This window comes from Natator depressus, chromosome 12 (assembly GCF_965152275.1).
Source record: "Natator depressus isolate rNatDep1 chromosome 12, rNatDep2.hap1, whole genome shotgun sequence".
Lineage (NCBI taxonomy): Eukaryota > Metazoa > Chordata > Testudines > Cheloniidae > Natator > Natator depressus.
Genome location: NC_134245.1, coordinates 30,667,554 through 30,693,511, shown reverse-complemented (window position 1 = coordinate 30,693,511; position 25,958 = coordinate 30,667,554). Strand labels below are relative to the sequence as shown.

General features: G+C 40.7%; 1 protein-coding gene across 3 annotated transcripts in view; it reads right to left on the bottom strand.

Moving 5' to 3' along the window:
* Window positions 1-1,186: 1,186 nt before the first annotated feature.
* The window catches only part of VAT1L (vesicle amine transport 1 like), a 92,089-nt gene continuing 67,317 nt past the window's right edge, over window positions 1,187-25,958 (bottom strand). For all 3 annotated transcript variants that reach the window (XM_074968806.1, XM_074968808.1, XM_074968807.1), the window contains exons 8-9: window positions 7,232-7,315; window positions 1,187-4,305 (exon numbers count right to left, since the gene is read on the bottom strand). In XM_074968806.1, coding sequence (XP_074824907.1) covers window positions 4,207-4,305; window positions 7,232-7,315 — 183 coding nt within the window. In that variant the 3' untranslated portion in view covers window positions 1,187-4,206. The remainder of the gene's footprint in view (window positions 4,306-7,231; window positions 7,316-25,958) is intronic.

Genomic DNA, 25,958 nt, shown 5'->3' with positions numbered 1-25,958 from the left:
ATGGGTACCTTAGCAATGAAGTCAATGTAGAACTGGAAATTCACACGAGAGACTTCTGATGGAGCTACTAAATCAAAAAATCACCAATAGGTGTGCTGAGAGGATATGTGTGTATAAAGTTATCACTGGTTTATATATAAAATATTGTGAAAGCCATCAGATCAATAGCACTGGGGTGTGTGTGTATACACACACACACACACACACACACACACACACCCAGTGCTATTGATCTGATGGCTTTCACAATAATTAAAAGCACACCCAATCTTCAGGATGTGAATCAAAGCCATAATCATAGAGCTCATAAGAATGCATTCAGAAGATTATATAGTCTTATCAACACACCTGGAGTGGATGGAACTTGGCTGTGAGATGTTTCATGTCCTCAAGGACACCCTGCAGAATAATACATAGCACTTGCATAGCCCTTTTTGTCAAAGCACTCTACAGATATTGACCAGTTAATACTTACAACACTCCCTTAGTACTATATTGGCTATTTGTCTAAATCAGAGTCTGATGAGGAAACTGAGGAAGGGAGCTGTTAAGTGACTTGGCCAAGGTCATATAGCAAGTTAGTTGCAGAGCTGCAAATAGAAGTCAGGTCTTTTTACTCCCAATACTGTGCACAGAGCCACATGACCTCCCTTCCAACCAGTCCGTCCTGATTGTTTCAGATCATAACCATGTATGTGGTTCTTTCACTTACACAAGTTGACTCGACTGACTTAAATAGAGCTCCAGTGTGTAAATCAGGAAGGAGGGGAAAAAACCCGAGCCCATTAGCCCATAAAAATATCTTATTACTTTCTGAAGGGAAAAAAAATGCCTCTGATGTTAATGTGCATGCCCAGATTTATCTCAATGCAACCTGAGAGAGAACATTCTGAAAGTTGGTGTTTACATGTTGTGAAAGCCACTGATTCCTCCTCCTAGCACTTCAGGAAAATGCTGCTGGGATAGTCTGACCTTTCTCGCATAGACTGTTAAAAATACCAATTCTTTGTAATATCATAGAACATTTTATGTCTGAGTTGTTACTGGTCTGAAAGGCAGTGTTTTCAGCTGGTTTTAATGACCCTGGTCCAGTGTATTTTGAAATAAAAATGTTCTTTTTCTTAACCTATCGTAACCTGCTCCCAAACAGGAGCAGTATGCTAGAATGAGTGACACCAGTCCAGGGTAATGCTATGCGTAATACTTTATTTATATCTTTATGTAAACATAATTTGCTTTGTAGGCACAATATAACAAAAGCTCTAAAGCAACAAGACAATTAAACAACGTTTCAGTTCACTTCAATCAGACTTAAGTTAAAGAGAAGGTTTCACAGTTCCTTAAGGCAAAATTGAGAAATAATTTATTTCTAACCAATCAATTATCTAGGGAGAAGTTGTTTAACTGACAGAGTTAGCAAGTGGTAAATGCAAATATTTGTTTAGACTGTGAGAGGGTTTTGTTCAGTAATAACAGCCTAACTACTAGCATTTTCTTCTGAATGGCCTGTAACATGCCAGACAAAAGAGATGCTACCTTCTGTGAAGTTTTCAGTAAACTCTTAGGGCTAGTGGGTCAAATTCTGCTCTCAGAGCCCAGTACTGCTTCCACTGAAGCTAATTGCAAAACTCCCATTCATTTCAATAGAAGCAGGACAGGACCTTCGCTTAGTCCGGATTTATACCCGTGCAATGGAGAGCAGAAGTTAGTCCATATTAGGGGAGGGTAGATCCGGAGGAAATTCATTGTATCCAGTGGAATTTCTCCAGCCCTTTAAGGTGATGTTTTGGAGCTCAGAAACTGCCCCTAAATTGGCATTAGTTGCATCAGAAGTATTTTTGCCTCACTAAAATAACCAGAAAGAATGAGAAAAATGGTTTCTTTTCATCATTGTCCTCTACCATTTCTACAGATACTCTAGGAACGTTAATCTTTATTTGACTTGAAAGGAAATTTAAGTGCAGTCCCACCAATACTGTGGTATTAACAGAAGAATTGGTTTGTTACTCTGCTTGCCCTAGTTATCTAAGGCCTTGGGAATGCCACTTTGCTGCCAGCTCAGGGTTACGAGCAATATTGCTCAGTTTGGTATCAAATGAAAACGCATGAATTATGTTTTAAAGTGTGTTGCAGGATAAAATTGCTCCAGAAACTTTTAAACAAACATAACCAACCATTTTTCTTACTGTTGTCATCTTACATGGCAAAAATTAAATGACAATTCCTTTAAAGGCCCAATTTAGCAGTCCTAATGCACGTAAAACTCTCACTGAATTCATTTGGTCTGTATTCTGATGGCAAACTTGGGCCTAATATGGCACTAATACCTTAGATAAACTCTGGTATGACAAGATGATACAATTATGCTGAAGTTCTGCATTAAATTCTATAAAAAACTGAAATTCTGTTTTGTATTTCAACAACAGCTTTTTCTGTGGCATTTTTCTCTGTAAACTGACTATTTGGCTTTTCTCATTTGTATTTTTTTTCAACCCATAGAAAACTCATTTAAAATGAACATTTTGCACAATTAACTAGTATTAGAGCAGCAACTGCATGAACACAGAGTAAAGAGATGGACACTGCTACTCAGGCAGCATGGATTAAACAGAAAAAGAGGAAGGAAAAAAAAAAGGAAAGAGAATCTTCTGAAACCACACACACAAGTCATCCAGACCTATCTTTCCCATCACATTGAGAAAAGCCTGAGAAACCCATTTTTCACTTGGATCACGACATAATGCTGCTAGGTTTAGGAGATCAGCTAACTTGGCATTTGGGAGAAGTTTTTTCTTTTGTGAAAAAGATATTAAATCCAAAAGGGAATTGTCAGAATATGAAGTCTTGGACATTCCTTTACTGCTTCTACTGTGAGTGGCTGCAGTCATTAAAAAAAAATAAATAAATAAAAAAGGACCATGGAAGAACTGACCAGCTGCTACTTGGGTAAATGGAAGATAGGGACAAGCATATTTATTTCAGTGTCAAGTTTTGTTTTCATTTCCATTACTGGGAGGTAGATACGCTACATGTTCTTAAGGGCTCGATCCTGCAAACATTTCCGCATGTGACTAACTTTATGCAAGGGAACAGATCTGCAACGGGATTACTCACCTATGTAAAGTCATTCATGTGCAAAAGTGATGATGGAATTGAGGCCTAAGAGTTGTGAGCAAATTGATTAATCTTTGTAGGAGTTCGGCACCATTACTCAGCTTTTTAGTCCATTAGTGATTTCAGAAGTGTAAACTCAGCCAACAAGATAACATCTATTCCATGTGCTGAACAATGATCCCTACTGTTAGCCAGCTTTTATATATCACTAAGAATATGGTTGCTTCAGTTTTTGGACACAACCAGCTCAAATTAAACCTTGGGAAGAGGTGCTGTTGAATCAACAGTAAATTTGGTAATAGTTTCATATGGTTAAGAAGCACTGGGCAAAAAAAGTGGCCCATTGACTTTTCCTGAAAGTAATATAAGGGAATGGTACATAGGGTGATCAACAGTAAGCATGAAACTTGGCACCATGCATCAATTTCCATTTAATTTGTAGTGCTGATGACTAATGTGTTTATACAACACTAATCAAAGACGCTTAGTAATGACTTCCGGCATATTTTCTTTCAGACTCTACCATATATTATCTAGGTTCACAAATGAGGTATTTTTTAAAACTTAAGACAGAACTGTTTATGAGATGAAGTAGCACGATTCAGGGAAACAGAATTAGTCTTCTTTGCTGCCTCTTATTTGTGTCTCATAAAGAAATGCTATGTTTTGACCTTCTTTACTGAAAGTCCACAAACTGAAAGCCCTCCCTCTGATTAGTGGAGAATACCAGACGATGGGCAGGGAATTAAAAAAACAAATCTCCAAATCGAAAAAACATTACACAAATTCACATGAAGAAAGATGCCCATCTAAAATGACACAGTACATTAATAAGGCTTTTAGATAGGAAAAGAAAATCAATGGGACTCCTACAGATTGGCCGTCACACTATGGAATGTCATAATACTGCACTGGATAGGAATGGCACTTGAGTTCAAAACAACAATGATCAACAATTTATAGCTCAGCTGGCTGCAGACAAATACAACACACACTGTACTACAGCATTTGTTCACTGATGCACAGAATAGATTTCCCAGTCTTGTTCTCTTCTACTCAATCAATCTTTCTGTTTCCCCCCATCCCTAAGGGTTACTGGATGAATGGCATGCGTTCTTTATTCTCATTGTCCCCTTCATGGTCCTCCTCCTCTTCTCCTGCTTCGCTTGTCTCTGTGCTGTCATTGGCCATCTGTGGACAAAATGAAGGAAATCGTGATGTTTACGGTGGTTTCTCAGCTATTTTAATTTTAGCTTGACTCACCTGATAAAGTGATATTAAAAAAAATAAAACTTGGTTAAAAACTGAAACTGCACATTCTATCTGTGCAAAAGATTTGTCTGTTGTAGAGCAATTTCAGTGTAAGATCATAAACCATTCTCCAAAGGATTACACACCTGAATTATTTATCAGGAGCTGCTATGTATGACAGTTGTGCAATTGAGTTTGGTGTGTGTAGCAAAATAACATCAAGGCTCCCACATATGAAAGAAAAATGTGTGGGAGGTTCACAAAGTGCATCCATCATGTGTTTTATGAATCCTTCAGAATCAGTTGTCTCACCAAAGCGAATAGCAAGATACTTTGGTGAGTGTTAATAGATGGCATCTGATCCTACAAATATTCAAGGAGGCACAATGTCTTGGGAACCCACAGAATGGTTATTTATTTTTTATAAAAACAAATTAGGACCAATTTGTATAGGACCACTGGGCATGTGAACGTGCGTATACTTGCTGCCATAGGATAAATAGGTACTGAATCAACATCATTACAGTGAAAATACAATGTAAAATTTAATGGTGGGACAGATGCTAGATTTCTATTGTGTAGTGAGGGAACTTCTCAGGTTGTAGATAACCACACAAATATTAATCCATAGTAGTATTTAAAGAGCACAGCATCTTTTTTCCAGATAAGAATGCTATTTACACAGCATATAATAACCAAAGATGCAACAGATGCTTGCATTGCATCTTTCCAATTTGGCTGAGGTCAACAGGCACAAACAGAATTGTACTAATTTTACATGTTCCACGAGACAGTGTTGCATTCATCTGCATAGACCATGGATCCTGGATTGTCTTGCTAACTAAGACTATCCTACTTGGTACATGGTGAAATCCTCGTTTGACTTTATAGGTATTTTCTAAACCTGTATGAAATAAGGAATTAAAAACCAAACATTAATAACATCAAGCTTTGATTTAGTTTTCTGCCATAGATCACAATAATCCACAATGGAGAGTTCATTAGTGGGCTCAGCCTCAGAGGGGTGTATTAATAAGTTAATAATGCATACCCTAAAATGGCTTATTGCGGTAAGAACCCGACTCCTTAATTTCACAACAAGCAACTTACTTGGAAACATAAGTGGGGAAAGAAGGCAGTTTTACTATGTGTTCTTCCATTCTTTGAAAACCAGAAGAATAAGAGGTAACCCTGGGGAAAATGGCTACAATCACTTTTCCCCTACTGCTCTGAATATATTTGTGGATTATTGTTTCTAACTTATTTTTCTCTTTTTGAAGTTCCTTGGTCCATATGGATCCCTTCATCCCACTTCTGATGCCAAAGTCCAGTACAGCTAAACACTTACCTTCAGAGTAGCAGATGAATTTGCAATAGTATTGCTCTATAGTTATGAGTTAGAACAGAATCATGAAATACTCTAATGTTCATACTGCAGTTTGGGTTCCCTAACTAAGGGCAATGAATAACTATAAACTCTGGAGGGGGAAAAAAAGGAGTCCAGCCAAAATTATATTTGCTCTATTAGATTGTTGCTAGCTCTTGAAACCCCATGGAAATGAAATGAAATAAATAAACGCAACCCTATTTTAATGGACACGCAAGTGACATTATGAAATTACTCATATTTATGAATGAATTCCCTTCAGTGTTTGTGAAAATATATCACATATCCTCTCACTTTCTAAGTCTGTAGCTTCCACAGACACTAATGGCAATTAGGCATGTGCATTATCAAGAGAATAGATGGCTTAATATGTTGGAGACTCCTCCTCTTTTCTCACACTTTATTGCTCTGCTGTGTTTTACAGTTTTAGGACTCAGTTGAGTGTCTGGTGTCAAAGAGTGTCTGGTTTCCATGTGTGAGATTCCAATAGCCTTTAAGTCAGGTTTCCTGCTGCCTTGTGAGGGTTATATACAGTATTAAGTAACTTGCGGTCAATTTTAGAGCACATCCAAACCTCCTCTCTCCAAATGGGGAGAACTTCAGATCTGAATCCAAACTGTGCATTTTAGGTCCATCTTTAGTTAATTTGTTCCTGCTTTTCTTCTATTACTCTTTCCAATGTAAACAGCCAAAGTTTGGGCTTGATCCTTCTGATTTCCCTCTACCAAATACTCTCTGTAACCTTTCATTCTCAGCATCTTGATGCGCTGGGCTCAGTCTGAACACAACATTTAGTTTCAGTAGATCCATCAGTTTCCTTCTCTCTCAGGCGCTGCCCAGTAACAAGTACAATTATCATTACATTAAAGCTTACAAAGCATGACTTTACCCAAAATATCAGCATACCTGGCATTTTCAACGGAGTTTCAAGAAATCACTAGCTGGTTCCTACCCAAGAAATATTCCTTTGTATGGCACTGGGAAGGCAATTCTGCAGATATGTAGGTTTTAAGGGGAGTACTCTCTTGTGTTTATAGGTAAAGATAAGTTGATTTGGTCTGTTTGGCTTCAATCCATTGCATTATCTCCACTAATGTAGCAATCTAGTATTACATGGAACAGCTATTTGTTTTCCATCAGAGACAGAAATAGATGCTGTGAGGTTTTTTTCCCCAATCAAAGTAATCTAGTAAGATTTTCCAGAGGCAATACTGGTTTATATTTTGAGAGACAGAGATGGCCATTTTACCTATGAAATGAACTGCTGTGGCTATTTTCTGCAAATCTCCTTCAGAACAAGAACTACAATTTGTACTGTACCTTAAAGTACAAATTAAAGATTGTGATGGTTTTGATTTTGTCACTTTAGGTGATATTTATCTGGTAGAAAACCACATGCAAAATAATTAACTCTAAGAGCTGTTGACACATTGTAATTTGTATGGAACAGTTATTATATACACAATGCTTTTCACTCACCAGTGGAGTGGGTGCCTTCTCTATATCCAGAATAAGTTTTCCTATATTGCCCCTGTCATGGATTCTCTGCATGGCCTCCTTCACCTGTAAGACAAAACATGTTAAATTCCAAGGATTAGTAACACAGAAACCAGAATTTTATATTCATACTAAAGTGACAGCTATTCTTCATGATGCTCAAGTTGTCCCTCAAAGAAAAATGAGGAGAACTAGACAGGAAATAGTTTTACCATCCTGTGACTTCATAAACTGTTCCTGTTCTTCGTTGGGACAAAACAGAGACCTGTCAATTTTTTCATTAAAAAACCAAAGAGAGACCTCTGCCAAAATAGTCAATAGCCCAGTGTTCAAGGCACTCACCGGGGATCTAGGAGGGTTCAAGTACCTTCTCCAAATCAGGCAGAACATGGATTTGAAACCAGGTCTTCTACAGCCTAGGCAAGTGTCCTAACCAGTGGGCCATTAGCTATTCTGAGGTGACCTTTTCTCTCACTGGCTGTCCCCTCTGGTTTTGACCAGAAATTCCATCATGGACCTCAAAGGCCCTTCTGATTAAAGTTTCATCAAACCCAGTACATTCCCATAAAAAGTTTTAATGAATTGACATAACAAACAACAAAAACCAAACAAAAATGTTTTGTCAAAAAGTTCCTGGCCAGCTCTAAAAAACTATATGTTTGGCACGGTCTATTTAGATTATAAATACTTGGGGCCAGGGATTCTCTTTTGTATAGCACCTAACACAGTGGGATCTCTGTCTTGATCAGGGTCTCTAGGTGCTAGTTTAATACAAATAACAAATACTATGGCCACCTGAACTGCAAACTAATGGCTACAAGTAGTGATCAGCCAGTAATTCCCAACAAAAAGTTCATTCTGCCTCTTTTTCTCTTTGCAGAATATCTGTGAGTAGACTGGTTTCACTGAATGTGTTCATTATAGTAATATATTCAACTACCATATTTTCAATTAATCTGTCATGGTTTTCAATGAATACCTTTTTTGCATGCAGGAGCAATGCTACATACGCTACACCGGTTGTGGCTAATGTCATAATTTAACCCTCAGTGCATGAGCAATGTGCATTTCCAATTTTTTTTTAGCGTCCTTCAGATACCACTGAAAAAAGACATTTAACAGCTGAATGTAATTAGTGCGTGTGAGAAAGGAACAAAAAAACCCTCAGCTCACCAGTGTGTTGGAGAGGAGCTTATTTTGATGTATGAAGTTTCAGAACTCATGGGAGCTGTGTGTTGATGAAATGGAATACTGCATGTGTGTGTTTTACTGGCTATTTGATGCATAAAATGTAGACATTATTTAATGGTCGAGGATTGGAAGAGGAGTAGACACTTTCCTCACTTTAATGGTGGGAAACTTCAGTAACTGTGAACATTGCATATAAAGGGTGTTTCATATCATTGTCACTTCATTTTTTTTTTGCCAGAACAATGGGATGTGTTGAGGCAAGAAAGTAAAACACAGAATTATATGTTAATAAGACCTACCACCTGTGACATAGCTTTATTACATTATTAAACAGGCTAGCATAGAAGTTTGAAACTAAACATTGCTCCAGGAACAAATAAACCCTGCAGTACATTTAAGGGCATAAATCAGGACCTGGATACTTAGCATGGTCAGTTAGGGCCCAAATATGGATGTAGATACTTAACTTTAGACATCTTGGCTTGGCACTTTAAAAGTGTCTAAGAGTAAGGCTACCAACTTCTACGGAAATCCAATGAGAGCTGGAACCCTAAATCCCTGATTAAATGCCACCCCTATGTTCGAAAATTGGAACCAATGAGCTCTCAGTTCTGCAACCCAAGTGTTGCCCAATGGTGCCCTACATTAGAAAATGCTAGACTTTAAAAATCTATGAGAACATGAATGAATACGTACATTTATAATGGAAACAAAATGTACGACCAATATGAAAGGCTTTCCAATTAATGACACTGCTGTAACTTAATTTTGGAAATCTTCCCTCTTTTCAGCAATCCCAGATGCTTTCACCAAAAGGGAGACTGGTGACCTTTTAATGGTGTACAAAGAACCACACTGACTTTTATGACGTAACTGTGTCGTGATCAGTAAGCCCAGTTATTCTGTTAAACTTTCTGTACTGAGCAGGATACGTTCTGTGAGCCTAGGAATTCTTTTCAGAAAATATTCTTTTAAGAACAATCATCAGATTCCCTAAAGAAGAAGCAATTTCCTTATGTTTTAAAACCTGTAACGATATAAATAATCCAAATTAATAGGACAGAACTGAAGGAACCAGCAAACACATTTGCCCACCAGGTGAAACTCATCACCAGAAATGTCATGCTGAAAGCAAGGACACACAACGTTTATTATCATCTGCACCACCTCACATTAAGTGAGGCAAATTTGAGAAAATGTGCTTTCCCAGCATATTTTTCCCCATGTGCAGGATCAGGTTTAAGACTCTGGAGAAAGGTTCAGGTGTGTTTCTAGGATACCCGTAAGTAGCTTGCGAATGCAAACAGCAGGCCAGAGGAGACGGGAACAGTACAATTTCTAAAAACAATATTGGATATGGGATCCAGGTGGAGCAATTATGAATAATATTAAAAAACAAACCCAATATGACCGAAACTTTGAAAGAGCTGCTGCAATGTCACACTCCAAAATCTGTACGTGAGAATGTCATTTGTAACTTGCTTGCCTAGCCAATGGGCCCGGTTCTGCCCTTAGCTGTATCAATGTAATTTCATTTGCTACACAGTATCTGAATCAAGCTGCTGTAAAATGCACCCAAGTAGAAGACTTTGCAGTGTTTGGGTGCCAAAAGTTCATATTTGTTAAATAAGTCTGCGGCAGCTTGTTTCCTCAAGGTGCTACAGAAAGAAAAACCAGGCCATTCTTTGCCACTAGATCTCACTGCTGTTGATATTTATTATAACAGTTATTCAAATGAGAGCAATCTGTACTGATGCCTCTCAATTGCACATCAGTGCATCCTGGTGACATTCCATCCAAAACAGAGGCCCCATGCCTTATTATCACATCACCCCATTTGAGCTGAGTTCACCGGGCTTGAGTTTAAGTGGGGCTTAAGTGATAATCTGCATTAGACTCTCTTTCTCTGAACCCTGGTTGAATTTCATCCACAGGGCCTGTACACCATTAGCTCCAGCAAGGAACTGCTGGAGTTGTGTAGCATTCGGAGGCCAAGCAGACTTTCTTGTCCCTAAATTACTGGTCACTGATCATGCTGAGTGTTTGCTGTCTGTATTTGTCAACTCAGAAAGTCAAAACAGACAAGTAAGATTCACTTTAGTTTTTCTGGTTTAGTCAATTTAATTGTCTGCTTCTTGTGCATTAACACAGTGATAGAGTGTTTGGGTTGCAGACACTGCAAGGGAACGTTTACTTACTTAAAAATGATTTCCATTGGAATAAGGAAGCCATAGAAACATTCCGATAGGCTTGCTTTCATACAACCTACACTTTGGGCCTAATTTGACCCAAATTAGGTTTGGTGCTTAAACTACCACTGTGGTATTGATTTTAACCCCAAGAGGCTCAACAGAGATACAATGACCATCACAGAGGCATTACACGGCTCAGAACAGGCACCAAATGAACATTTCCACACACTCGAGGAGAATAAGAAAAGGCTGCCAATGCTGCTGTAAAGAAGTACAGTGCCTGTGAATATGAAGCATGTCCTCCTGTGTAGCAGGAAGAGATACTGATGAGTAGGAAACTGCAATAAAATGAATCCTTGGAGTTCTCTCATATCTGTCCAGCCTGATGGAGACATATTTCCCTCTTGCTTCCCACTCCAAGAACTATAGCTGGGGGGCGGGGGAAGCAGAGGGAGGATGAATGTGTATTGTGGGATGGTAGATGTAGGTGAGGTAGGGTACTGAAGGCTAAATCATGATTGTAGCTGGGAAGCACTGTGTTGGTGGCAATATGCATGTGAGCAACCATAATTGTTTTTAACAAAAGTTTTTGTCTATTTAATTTACACACACACACACACACACACACACACACACACACACACGATGCGGTGAAAGAGCCTACCCCAGTTTATTTTCCTGTGGGGGATGTTATGGTTGGGAGCTTAGAGCTGCTGCTGTTGGATCAAAGCCATTTCTGTCCATCTGTATTGTGTAGCATGCTGAGAAGAGCAACACTTACTGCCAGTGGGCCTTGGTAGAAGAGGAAGGGCAGAAATGCATTTGCATTAAAGGTCAGAGGATGTTCTGAAATAGGTTTCATGACAGCTGTGTTTTTTGGAGGTTTAGGTTTGACAGCTGCATCAAATCTTCTCCAAGACCACCATGTTGTCTCTGTTAGGATACTCCATAAAAACACAGAGCTGTTTGATTTGGTATCCTCTTTACTATTTGTTGTTATCCTTTTCTTTTTAATAACTTCACATTCCCTCAAATCTTTTCACTATGAATTATGCCCACCATAGCTGATCAATCAATCTGGAACTTAGGACCTCTCTACTCATCCAAGTCAAGGCACTCATTTTAATCAACAACTGCAGCTCGTGGAAAACCACCTGATTTAATACTCTCATCTCCTGCCAAATTAGATTTCCTCTTTCTTCTTGTGAAGAAGTTCAGCAACACATTATGTCACTGAGTCCTCAGATATCAGGGGGTAGCTGTGTTAATCTGTATCCACAAAAACAACAAGGAGTCCGGTGGCACCTTAAAGACTAACATAAGCATAAGCTTTCATGGGTAGGAACCCCACTTCTTCAGATGCAGATGTTATTTATACCAAGAAGCACTCCAAAAAATTAGATGAGACACCATCCAAGCAGAAAAGTGAATGGGAAATCCAGACTGGCCAGATGTCTTTGGTCCTGGAGTTTTGGAATTGATCAGTAGACATTGTTTGATATCTAAGCTCTACATTTCTTCAAAGAGAACCTGGATGAGGCTACATTTTAAAAACAGGATTCCTAATTTAGAAAATCCATTTGGGGGATAGGTTTGCTCTCTGAGACATTTAAAAAACTAGACTTCACCAAGTGCTGGAAAAATGTCCTCTAGTGAAGAATCCAGCATCACAGGAGGTTAGATTAGATCAGCAACTTGCTCTTTTTCCATCTCTAATTTCTCCGATTATATACAAAACCATGGACTTTTAAAAACAGATAATATTATTTTCTATATATACACAATGCTCCCATAATACTGGTTCACAGCTGTCTGGCTTTCCTACTGGACTGCTGATCGCTGTGGGTCATTAATGCTTCATTTTGCTTCCAGTCACCCCAGGCAAGGATGTTAGTGCTAATGAGAATTCTGACAATTATTGATTGTGTCAACAGCTGTATGCAAACACAGAAGCTATGCAGCACCACATGGCAACTGCAAGCAGGATGCTGCTCAGCTTCCCTGTGTCAAAACACAAAACCCTTTAATTAATAAAACCCTTATCTTGCACATGGTGACCAGCTCTGATCCCTTACATGAGTAATAAAAAGAATAATCACACACAGATCCACTATGTCCCAGGCCAAATCCCATGTGTAGGCCTTTATGTGGTTGATTTTTTGGATGAACGTTGGCCAGTCAATTCACCTGTTTTAGTATGCTCTGAAGTTGTAAGGAAAATATTAACATGATTCAAAGAATTACGCTAACATTTGACTACATTATGAAAACTGAAAGTCCAACATGTGATGATGCCTTAAGATTTGAGGCATTTGAGATCGATTTGGAGTAATCAATCATGTATCTTGTCGACATTAATAGGATTAACATATCCATGGTGGCTAATGCCTGAATATACCACAGTGGAACGCACAGTAATTAAACAACTCTTACTTCAAAACTTCCATAGGAGGTTTTAAAAGTATATATATTTTAAAAACACAGTTATAATTACAATAACAGCAAATTTTCAACTGTGCCATAATCGACAGAGAGCCAAGCATGTTGTCTAATGAAAAGAAATACACATTTTATATACAGCTCTTAAAAGATATACAGTAAAACAGTAGAAATGCAAAGTATTGTTGGTTACTGTACATTTCCTTCTAACAATGATACTTTGAATTTGTTGGATTACCTGTTAGAGCAAAGGGAAGATCACTGTATCTCATTAGCTGTGCTAAAGCCCAGTGGCAAAGCAGACTCTCACTTTTGAACTGCAATAGTTCTTTTTCATTAAAAATGCACACTACCACATAATAACCACACATTATTTGTCTCGAGTGACTAGGATAGTGATAGGTTTCAGAGTAACAGCCGTGTTAGTCTGTATTTGCAAAAAGAAAAAGGAGTACTTGTGGCACCTTAGAGACTAACCAATTTATTTGAGCATAAGCTTTCGTGAGCTACAGCTCACTTCATCGGATGCATACTGTGGAAAGTGTAGAAGATCTTTTTATACACACAAAGCATGAAAAAATACCTCCCCCCACCCCACTCTCCTGCTGGTAATAGCTTATCTAAAGTGATCACTCCTTACAATGTGTATGATAATCAAGTTGGGCCATTTCCAGCACAAGTTCAGGTTTTCTCCCCCCCACCCCCCACCCACACACAAACCCACTCTCCTGTTGGTAATAGCTTATCTAAAGTGACCACTCTCCTTAATGTGTATGATCATCAAGGTGGGCCATTTCCAACACAAATCCAGGGTTTAACAAGAACGTCTGGGGGGGGGGTAGGAAAAAACAAGGGGAAATAGGCTTGAATAGAGACTGGGAGTGGTTAAGTCATTATGCAAGGTAACCTAAGTTAATTGTATCCAATTTGCAAATGAATTCCAATTCAACAGTCTCTCGCTGGAGTCTGGATTTGAAGTTTTTTTGTTGTAATATCGCAACTTTCATGTCTGTAATCGCGTGACCAGAGAGATTGAAGTGTTTTCCGACTGGTTTATGAATGTTATAATTCTTGACGTCTGATTTATGTCCATTTATTCTTTTACGTAGAGACTGTCCAGTTTGACCAATGTACATGGCAGAGGGGCATTGCTGGCACATGATGGCATATATCACATTGGTGGATGTGCAGGTGAACGAGCCTCTGATAGCGTGGCTGATGTGATTAGGCCCTCTGGTGGTGTCCCCTGAATAGATATGTGGAAACAGTTGGCAACGGGCTTTGTTGCAAGGATAGGTTCCTGGGTTAGTGGTTCTGTTGTGTGGTATGTGGTTGCTGGTGAGTATTTGCTTCAGGTTGGGGGGCTGTCTGTAGGCAAGGACTGGCCTGTCTCCCAAGATTTGTGAGAGTGTTGGGTCATCCTTCAGGATAGGTTGTAGATCCTTAATAATGCATTGGAGGGGTTTTAGTTGGGGGCTGAAGCTGACGGCTAGTGGCGTTCTGTTATTTTCTTTGTTAGGCCTGTCCTGTAGTAGGTGACTTCTGGGAACTCTTCTGGCTCTATCAATCTGTTTCTTCACTTCCGCAGGTGGGTATTGTAGTTGTAAGAATACTTGATAGAGATCTTGTAGGTGTTTGTCTCGGCCTGAGGGATTGGAGCAAATGCGGTTGTATCGCAGAGCTTGGCTGTAGACAATGGATCGTGTGGTGTGGTCAGGGTGAAAGCTGGAGGCATGTAGGTAGGAAAAGCGGTCAGTAGGTTTCCGGTATAGGGTGGTGTTTATGTGACCATTGTTTATTAGCACTGTAGTGTCCAGGAAGTGGATCTCTTGTGTGGACTGGACCAGGCTGAGGTTGATGGTGGGATGGAAATTGTTGAAATCATGGTGGAATTCCTCAAGGGCTTCTTTTCCATGGGTCCAGATTACACATTGTAAGGAGAGTGATCACTTTAGATAAGCTATTACCAGCAGGAGAGTGGGGTGGGGGGAGGTATTTTTTCATGCTTTGTGTGTATAAAAAGATCTTCTACACTTTCCACAGTATGCATCCGATGAAGTGAGCTGTAGCTCACGAAAGCTTATGCTCAAATAAATTGGTTAGTCTCTAAGGTGCCACAAGTACTCCTTTTCTTTTTAGGATAGTGATATATATTATGGGGATCTGGGATAGTTTTATTGTAATCACTCTTTAATTAGTGCCTGGAAAGCAATTATACATGAAAACAAATCAAGAACTTAGCAAAAAAAAGTTACAATTAAAAGTAAAATATCAGAATTTAGGAGCTGATGGACAACTATCTAACTGGTTATTTAAAGGCACTCCCTTGAACAAACAACTTGATGACCATTTACGGTTCCTATATCTAACTGTTTCTTTGTCTATCTAAACATGAATAAAAATATTGATTCCATTTCTGCTTAGAAATAAATGACTTTTTAAAAGGCTGCTGTAGTAATAATCTTGTTCTACTTTATTGTTATCAGTTCTAAAATGAGACTGTCATGAAACTAAGGAGCCAATCCCCTAGTATTCATTCCACCTCTTTTAGGAATTGCGCTATATCAATGTTGCTGCCCTAAGTATGATTTTATTAATAGTGTCCATCTGCAATGAGCGAGGCCTGCAGAACTGCAGCACCAGATTCGTTTGGAATGCAGATCTCCATGAGAAGAAGTGCAAGATTAAGTATGATGATTGTCTAATTTGAGTGACTGCAGCTAACCAATTAGTAGTTTCATTTTCTGATTTTTCAGGAGTAGTTGCAACAAGATAATATACATATATAAATCATTTCAGCAACTCCACAATCATGGAAGACCAGGAATGTCACCAATGGAGAAAGTAACTTTTTAATCTATTATCAAATTATGAGAATTATACATACAGTGATCAGTTTGTAACTTAATTTAGCTTTAACCTTGCATTCCCAGGGTCCTTGGCAGGGCTGGTTGAAAATGTTTAACTGAAATACACAAACAAATGGGTTTTCACTGAAACAAAATATTTTGCAGAACTTGTCTGCTTTCCCTGAAAATCTTGGATTTTTGTTGGAAAACTGTTCGGGGTTCTTTTGGGGAATTTTTCAGCTGCAAAATTTCAGTTTTTGGTTTTCTCAGTGTAGTTTTTCGATGAAAAGCTGAAATTTTCCACTGAGAAATTTGACAGAAAACAAGGACTTCTTTTCATTAATATCAGGTTGGGTTGGTTTTTTTTCCCCAGAACCAGCCCCATGCTCCAATCCCACATTTTCCATCCAGCTCTAGACTTTGGTGCAGTCCTTGCACTTATGGATCAGTCCTTCAATGTGCTGAACACCTGCAACTGCTACAAGTTAGCGGGAATTGAGGGTGCGGTGTACCTTGCAGATGATACTTCATTAATGCACTTTGGTGAGATTCCAATTCAGTAAAGCACTTAAGCACCTACTTAAATCTCAACTTCAGGCACATGCTTAAGTAGCCTTCCTTAATAGGGACGCTTTCCTGAATCTGGTTCTAATAGTTTAAGGACATCTTATGCCTGGAGCAAATAATCCAAAATGATGCTTCAACTGTCTGTTGTTTCACTCCATCTCTTCTTTATTTTCTATCCCCTCAAACCTGTCAGCTATTCTGCATTTTGAAAACAAGACCTAGCAGTAATCTCTGTTGAGGTGCTCATTGAGGTTTGCTACTATTCAGTTTCCTTTGGAATTTCATTAAGCGCACACAGTCATTACAGTATAACCAAAGCAATTTACTTGCTACATATATAGTAAATGTTTAATAATTTGCTATCCAAATGGAAAAAAATATATTGCTAATTATCTCCTGTATCATTTTGCAGTGTGGAAATTAAGTGCAGCTTTCCTATGAAACGATGAGTAATGCAACATAATTATTAAGTGTATCTTGCAAAATCCTCTTTTGAATATTATTTGAATCAATAGGCTCCACTTCTGCTACACAGCTCAAATTAAGAAACAAGCCTCTGGGAAGTTAAAAAAGAAATCTCAGTGTAGCTGAATGCAGAAACATTCTCAAGTCAAAGTAGTACCAGGCACCATTTGAACATTAAACTGCTCCCTGTGACAACAGAACACCCGGGGGAGCTTTATATCCATGTTAGTAATGTGGATGCTGGGTACAGAGACAACAAATGCAACATACCATGGGAAAAAACTTACCTATGGGAACATTGAAATAAAATGGTTTCATCATCCTAAAAAAGCCGATCAGCTCAGCAGTACCACATATTTTATAAAACTTATTTTTAGGGATGTCTACACTGCATCTGGGGAACTCAGGCTCTGAAGCCTGGAGGGTGAGTTTGAGAGGTCAAGATCCCACCCATATCTACACAGCCGTTTTTAGAGGGCTAGTGCAAGCTCTGCTAGCACAAGGCTGTGGACTGGGATGCTTTCTCCCAGACATAGTGTAGACATGCCAGTAAGACAGTGCACATCCTTTATGAAAACAGAATCTGGGATAGGCGGCTATTGGTACAGAGGAATGATTCAATATGGTTTTCCCTCCATCTGGGCAAACCCCAGTCAATGGGTCAAAATGACATCTATAAGTTATAAGTTTCCATCTTTAAACCTTTCATGTGCTTCCCCTCCATACACACCTCTTCCTAGAAGACATGTTTACTTTGGGTTGGTGGAGGACTTTTGTGTTAGTTGTCTATGTTGGTGATTTCATTCCCTGGGTCCCTCTGGGGCTGGCTGGAGAGAAACCCAAGTGGAGGACAGGAATCCCTCTTTCCCCTTGTAAGTGGCAACCACTGCAGTGTGACACCCTGAGTAACACAGTAACCCCTTCCCTAATTCTTGTAAGCAGCACCCTGTGTCTTTCCCCAGTACTTGTGCTACAGTGTGAAGAACAAGCCTCAATTAAGAAGCTACTCGATACCACCACCTAGCTGCTGCTGCCTCCTTTAATCCCTTAAGGTGATCCCGCTGGAACAAGAAACAGACTACACATTCACACACAAGTGATAACCTTCCACCAAGAAAGAGACCAAGCTTCCCAAAGACAGACTTATGCCGAAGGGTGGTGAATGGGCTAACCACCTAATCCCCTCTCAGAAATCCAAGATGCACAGAAAATAGGTACATATTAGGGAATGAGAGGGCAGGGAGGACTGTGGTGAGACTCTGAGCTTTTCCTGAATCTCAGCAAAAATGACATTGGGGCATGTGGGTGAAGATTGGGAAAGTTTTGAATGTTGATGAACAGGTTTGTCCATTCCCAGTTTGAATTTGACCCAGTCCACACGTGGAATGAGTTAAGAACATAGGACTGGAAGGAACCATTTGGGTCACCAAGTCCAGTCTCCTACTATTGCTGGTGCCCCCATCATATAATCCCTTCCATAAATCTATAAAGCTCTATCTTAAAACCAGTTAGATTTCTTGCCCCCACTACTATTGGAAGACTGTTCCAGAACCTCACTCCTCTGATTGTTAGAAACCTTCTACTTTCCAGGCTAAATGTACTCCTGGCCAGTTCATACCCGTCTGTTCAGTAGTCTCAAGGTAGCCTGGGACATTGGACAACAGCTCTGCCAGTGTAACCACTGATCTCACATTTCAGTGAGATGGCAGTCACCACCTCCAGCAGGACATAAGAAAATGCGTATTTCAAACTCTTCTCCAGGGGGCACTGTGGAACACACCACCATTTATTTTATGACCCAGCACAATAACCTGGCCCTCTCTTTAGGCCCACACCTCTAGGCTGCATGTAAAAATTGCTGCTTCTCTACGATCCAGCCTTTCCCCTGTTTCCACAGCTAAACTTCTCATCCAAACCCTCCTCTTGTCATGTCTTGACTACTGCAACAGCCGCCTGTCTGGCCTTGATAAACGTCGTCTTGATCCCTTCCTTCTTTTATCGTTCTAAGAACATCAAAGAACATCTGCAAGGCTCACCATCCCAGCCACTTCACTTTGCTTCCCTCTTTGCATCCTTCCATCAACTCACCCCGCTCCTTGCATCAAACACAAATAACTTGTTCTCACTTTTAAGGACTGTTACGGCTCAGCCCTACACTACCAATAACCTCTTATATGGTACTGACATCAACCACCACCTCTGCTCTGACAAGGCCAGCCTTTATCACCTAGCCTTAAACACGTTCATGCTTTCTCCCATGCTGCCACTTGGGCATAAGTGGATCTCCCCATAAAAATATGCAAAGCCACTAATTTAGTGACCATTACTACTGGCTGTCATAATGGTCTTCAAATTTCTCCTTCAGTCACTTCTGTTGTTATGCCTACAAGACATTTGACAATGGCTAAGCAGCCATGAGTCAGAACTGTTGCTTGGTACAACAATCATAATCATCTCACCATTACATAGTAGTCTCCCATCTGCTTGTTGTTGTCTCCTTTCATATACTAAGCTTGTAAACTCTGAGTCTGGGATTGTCTTTTTGTTTTATCTCCGTATGGTGTAATGGGACCCTCATCCAGTTCTAAATGTGGCAGTTAGACACTATTGCATTACAAATAAATAACAGTAATACTGCCATTTTATATCCCACACCAATACAGCCTCTTACACAGAAACAGAAAAGAATAATAAGAGACGGCACTAAGCTTTGTGCAAATGCTAATGTCTGTCTTGAGACTCCCCTTGTGCCAGTCATATACCCTTGAAGAACATGGCAGGAAATCAGCTAGAATAAACACAACCTTTGGAAGTATTTTACAACAATATAAAGCTAAACCGTTTAACCATCTGAGGCAGGACAACATTTTTGCTCAGAAGCTAAATAGTTCTCTTTGATTAGTACCAGCAGATACTTGGCTGCTTCAGGATCCCAGGAGAGAGAGCGAGGAAGGGGATAGAGGACATATACTGAGATGAGCTTGCTTGCCATTCTTGATATCCCAATAAGGCAGATGCTATTCACTGGGAGGATTTTAAAAACCTCCTCCTCTTTATTAATCTCTTCCTCATCCTCTGTCTGCAGCAAAACAGTAAAGCTGCGCAAATTTATGCTTCTGTCATAGGAGTCAATGCAGATTCTTTCTATCACAGAAAAAAGAGCGGGAAGAGCATTCCTTACTCGTAATTAATTCCTCTCCCTACCCTGGTGTGGTGTGTCTGAGGAGCCAGCAGCTTAATCATGTCCGCAAATCACATGGATAGATCTCCATGGTGACAAAATCATGTGGTACGTAAATATGAGCTTGATGGCCGAGGTTACTTTGGCAACCCGAGTGGCACAGGTAATAATCCAGATCTTGTTCAGATTTATGAAGGGATAAGCTGAATAAAACTTGTCCATTTTATATTCTAGGGCTGGTCCTATTTCGCTGCTGTTAATATCAGTCACTATTTGAGCCAGACCAGAGCTATCGCTGTTAGAATTAAGCCACTATCAAGAATATTTAGTTAAGCAGTGAAGAAAAAGTCTGCTGCATTGTTTATTTTAGCGGAGATACCCCTTAAGCAAAGCTATAGTACTATAGCTTTCAGTAGCATCATAAAGCACCCTGATTTTTACCATCAGAGAAGCTGCCTTGGTGTACTACAGACTTATGTTGCCCGTAATAAGAGTTGCAGGTTGCATTATAACTGCAGATGCTCTGCTCAGGCCAGAAAGGGAGTTTTATCTTCACTTCATTACCTCGGAAAGAGTCTAAGGTTTTTAATATAAAGGTTAGTGTTTCAGTGTTTTGATAGACATTAGGGATCACGGACCATGTTTTAACAAGCAGCTACTGTGAGCATGGAAAGGAGCCATCACTTGTGGTTCCTGTCTTACATCTGGCCTCTGTCTCCAGCACTGAATGTTTAGGAGTTTAGCTCTGTAACTGTAAGATCAACAGAAGGCTTGCAAAAAGCCAAAGGACAATGCTGCCTTCTTTTCTTCATGGCCACTGGCTTCAGTAAGGGACAATGCAGAGCTGCCTGGTTCGGTGGCGCTTGTGGGAAAGCTGGGGCCATGGGTGTGCATGTGCCCCTAGTGAACCACCGCTAAGGAACGTGTAGTCTACTCTCCTGTTTAGTGGGGAGGGGCAGGACCCTGGTCCCTTTGAGAGAGTGCCGCCCTCAGTGGGATGCTCAGGATGTACTACATTCCTTGTGGTACAAGGACTATTTTCTTGTGCCCGTACCCTCCCACACATTTTCCATACTCCTCCAGCCCTTTGTTTTTGTGTTTTCCATGCCCCATGGATTTTGATGGGCACCTTCCACATTTGTGCAACAACATGCATCAGATTATATTCTCTTGGGAAGCTTGTTGGTTTAGTTAAAAAAAAAAGAAAAAAAAGAAAAGCTTTTCCTTTATCTTGGGAGTTCACAGGAATGCTTGACTTTCTTAGGCCAGGTCTTCACTACAGACTCTTACTGGCATAGTTCTGCTGAGCAGGGATGTGATCTCTGAGCAGAATAGCGATGGCAGCAAAAGCCCCTAGTGCAGATGCAGTTAGGCTGGCAGAACTGTGCTTTTGCTTATTTTGCTCATGGGATGGAATAAACTCTACTGGCAAAAGCACAGGAGTGTTGGTATAAGCTGCATTCATGCTAGGAGCTTTGCTGGTGTAGCATAATGGGACAGCTCTCCTGGCAAAGGAGACCAGGCCATAATCTAACTCACTGAAATACTGTGTGTGTTGTGTGTGGGCAGCGGGGAGGGATGTGGATGGTTAGCATTCCATAACCGTGATTGCTTTGGCCTGTCCCCTTCCCTTCTAGAAAGACTTTTTCAACCAGTGCACTGGTTCTAATGAGTATCCTCCTATCCCCTTAGCTCCACTGGGAGATGAGGGCACTCAGCACCTCATAGGATTGATTGGGAGAGGGGTGGGATAGTGTAAAAAGGAAAAATAAAGCAGGAAAAGAAATTCAGGCCAACTGGGGCATACACAATCTGTGGCTTCGACACACAAATGAAAGATTGGGCACCATCATTTGTGCTTTCACTTGTGCAAAAATTCCTGGGGGCTCTAGAAACTTTTGCACCCAGAGTTTACATAAACATTAATTTTTAAAAAGTTCTGGAACATGAATCTAATCAAAAATATTTGACAAAAAATATCAAAAAATGGTTGCAGTTAGTTTTGTTTTCTATGTGATGCTAGTTGGTATCTTTTATATAAAAATGATCCTGCATGTGAATGTATGAGATCCAAGATCATTTTGTCTGCTATATAATAACTTTCCCTGAGCCCCTTGTTTTAATTAGTGTTAGAATGACAAGATCTGTTATTTGGAACTTTCGCACTGACGGTTTGGCCATGTGGGTGAGAATATAAAGTCATTTTAAAATCATCTATACTCATGTATCGCCATTCATGGCTGCAATGAACAGTTCTGGCCTCTTCTCCCTTCTCCTTGTGCCTGCCAGTTAGGAGAACACTTTTCTCTCGGGATTGAGGAACAGCTTTCAACATTGGTCTTGCATTGCCATGACAGCAAGACTAAAAACAGGCCCAAGATGAGAAAAATGTCAAAGGACTAGACACTGATGCTACTGTCAATTTCTGACTCTCCAACTCTTTCCTCAGTTACTAAAGCCATGTATTAAAGTGACATGTCTTCCAGCTACTGGGTTAAATCCTGAGAGCTTTACTTTGCTTTTACTCTCTCCTTACTCCTATAAGTGGGTATTTGCTTGAGAAAATCCAGAGGAAACACAGAGTAAATGGTTTTAATTATACAATAACAGAGCTGTCACAGAGCCCAAACCTACAAATCTTTACTAAGGCAACTTGAAGTCAATGGGACAACCTGTGTGAACAAGACATAAAGATGGCAGGATTTGGCACCTAGTTAGCCATTTGGTTCATTAATTCAAAGGGAATTTGCCTGAATACTACCAAGGAAAAATGGGAAAGGATCTCAAGATTTGACTCATTGACTTCAGTGAGAGTAGCATCATAGAATCATAGAATATCAGGGTTGGAAGGGACCTCAGGAGGTCATCTAGTCCAACCCTCTGCTTAAAGCAGGACCAATCCCCAACTAAATCATCCCAGCCAGGGCTTTGTCAAGCCTGACCTTAAAAACTTTTAAGGAAGGAGATTCCACGACCTCCCTAGGAACGCATTCCAGTGTTTCACCACCCTCCTAGTGAAAAAGTTTTTCCTAATGTCCAACCTAAACTTCCCCCACTGCAACTTGAGACCATTACTCCTTGTTCTGTCATCAGCAACCACTGAGAACAGTCTAGATCCATCCTCTTTGGAACCCCCTTTCAGGTAGTTGAAAGCAGCTATCAAATCCCCCCTCATTCTTCTCTTCCGCAGACTAAACAATCCCAGTTCCCTCAGCCTCTCCTCATAAGTCATGTGTTCTAGTCCCCTAATCATTTTTGTTGCCCTCTGCTGGACTCTTCAATTTTTCCACATCTTTCTTGTAGCGTGGGGCCCAAAACTGGACACAGTACTCCAGATGAGGCCTCACCAATGTCAAATAGAAGGGAATGATCACATCTCTCAATCTGCTGGCAATGCCCCTACATATACATCCCAAAATGCCATTGGCCTTCTTGGCAACAAGGGCACACTGTTGACTCATATCCAGCTTCTCGTCCACTGTAACCCCTAGGTCCTTTTCTGCAGAACTGCTGCCGAGCCATTTGGTCCCTAGTCTGTAGCGGTGCATGGGATTCTTCCATCCTAAGTGCAGGACTCTGCACTTGTCCTTGTTGAACCTCATCAGATTTCTTTTGGCCCAATCCTCTAATTTGTCAAGGGCCCTCTGTATCCTATCCCTACCCTCCAGTGTATCTACCTCTCCTCCCAGTTTAGTGTCATCTGCAAACTTGCTGAGGGTGCAATCCACACCATCCTCCAGATCATTTATGAAGATATTGAACAAAACGGGCCCGAGGACCGACCCTTGGGGCACTCCACTTGATACCGGCTGCCAACTAGACATGGAGCCATTGATCACTACCCGTTGAGCCCGACAATCTAGCCACCTTATAGTCCATTCATCCAGCCCATACTTCTTTAACTTGTTGGCAAGAATACTGTGGGAGACCGTGTCAAAAGCTTTGCTAAAGTCAAGGAATAACACGTCCACCGCTTTCCCCTCATCCACAGAGCCAGTTATCTCGTCATAGAAGGCAATTAGATTAGTCAGGCATGACTTGCCCTTGGTGAATCCATGCTGACTGTTCCTGATCCCTTTCCTCTCCTCTAAGTGCTTCAGAATGGATTCCTTGAGGACCTGCTCCATGATTTTTCCGGGGACTGAGGTGAGGCTGACTGGCCTGTAGTTCCCAGGATCCTCGTTCTTCCCTTTTTTAAAGATGGGCACTACATTAGCCTTTTTCCAGTCGTCCGGGACTTCCCCCGATCGCCATGAGTTTTTAATGGCCAATGGCTCTGCAATCATATCCGCCAACTCCTTTAGCACTCTCGGATGCAGCGCATCCGGCCCCATGGACTTGTGCTCGTCCAGCCTTTCTAAATAGTCCCGAACCACTTCTTTCTCCACAGAGGGCTGGTCACCTCCTCCCCATGCTGTGCTGCCCAGTGCAGTAGTCTGGGAGCTGACCTTGTTCATGAAGACAGAGGCAAAAAAAGCATTGAGTACATTAGCTTTTTCCACATCCTCTGTCACTAGGTTGCCTCCCTCATTCAGTAAGGGGCCCACACTTTCCTTGACTTTCTTCTTGTTGCTAACATACCTGAAGAAACCCTTCTTGTTACTCTTAACATCTCTTGCTAGCTGCAACTCCAGGTGTGATTTGGCCTTCCTGATTTCACTCCTGCATGCCCGAGCAATCCCTCAGAAGGCATTCAATACTTTGGAGAGTGACTTCCCTAGCAATTTGGTAGACGTATAATATGCCTACACTGGAAGTTGAGGTGCAGTTACCAGTGTAGACAGACATACCTATGCTAGCTCTGATTGAGCTGGCACACTAAAAATAGCAGTGTAGCCATGGTGGCACGAGTGTCAGGAGGGAGAGGCTAGCTGCCCTGACTACATACCTAGGATCATACGTTGGACGGGATTGTATTTGGCATGGCTAGCCCATCCTGCCAGCCATGTTGCAACAGCTACTCCATTATTTTAAGTGTGCTAGCTTGATCAGAGCTAATATCGGCATGTCTGCCCACACTGGAAATTACGCCTCTAGCTCCAATGAAGACCTACCATGACTGCTATTTAGAGAGCACACTTAGATGAGACCATGTATGTTATCTCAGCTTCTCAGTATGGAAAATCCTGACACAAAATGAGAAGGGCAACTCATTTGATTTTCATTCAGGGTTAAAGATAGTGTAACTTCCTTGGGAATTCAGTGGAGAAGAAAACTTTCCCAGCACTACTTTTAATCTGAGTATAATGCATACTATTGCAGTACATGGCATTATCCCAAGTTATTAACGTACATTTGGAGAAGACAGTCTATTTTTGTAAAAACAAAAATGGGTGCATTGCTAATTAATACAATACATATGTATTTATGCCCTCCTTAGTGTCAAGGCAGTTCTGAAGGTGAGGCTGGGTGGGTGAGGCTCAGGTGAGGCCTGGGTGAGGCTCAGGTGTTTTCATGTCCACACCTGAGAGATGTGTGGGCATGAAAACTATCGTCTCATGAACCAGGATGAAGTTTTGAAGGACTCTAAGCTGCAAGCTTCTGCAAAGCAGCGATGCAGGCTCCTTGTTAAGATTAGCAAACTCTTAGAATCCAGAAAACAGAGCCCAGCTTGTCCCCTGCAGTATGGCTGCCTGGTGCCACACCACTAGCACCAAAACACTCTTTACAGTTTAACAGTAAGTAAATTCAGGAGTCCACCACTGCACCTGCCTCCTTGTCTGCTTGACCATAGATCTTGGACCAGGCTCAATAGGTTACTCACCAGCGTGATCAGAGTTGCTCAACCATACACTGGCTTGACCTGGTTTCCTCCCCATCCTGTG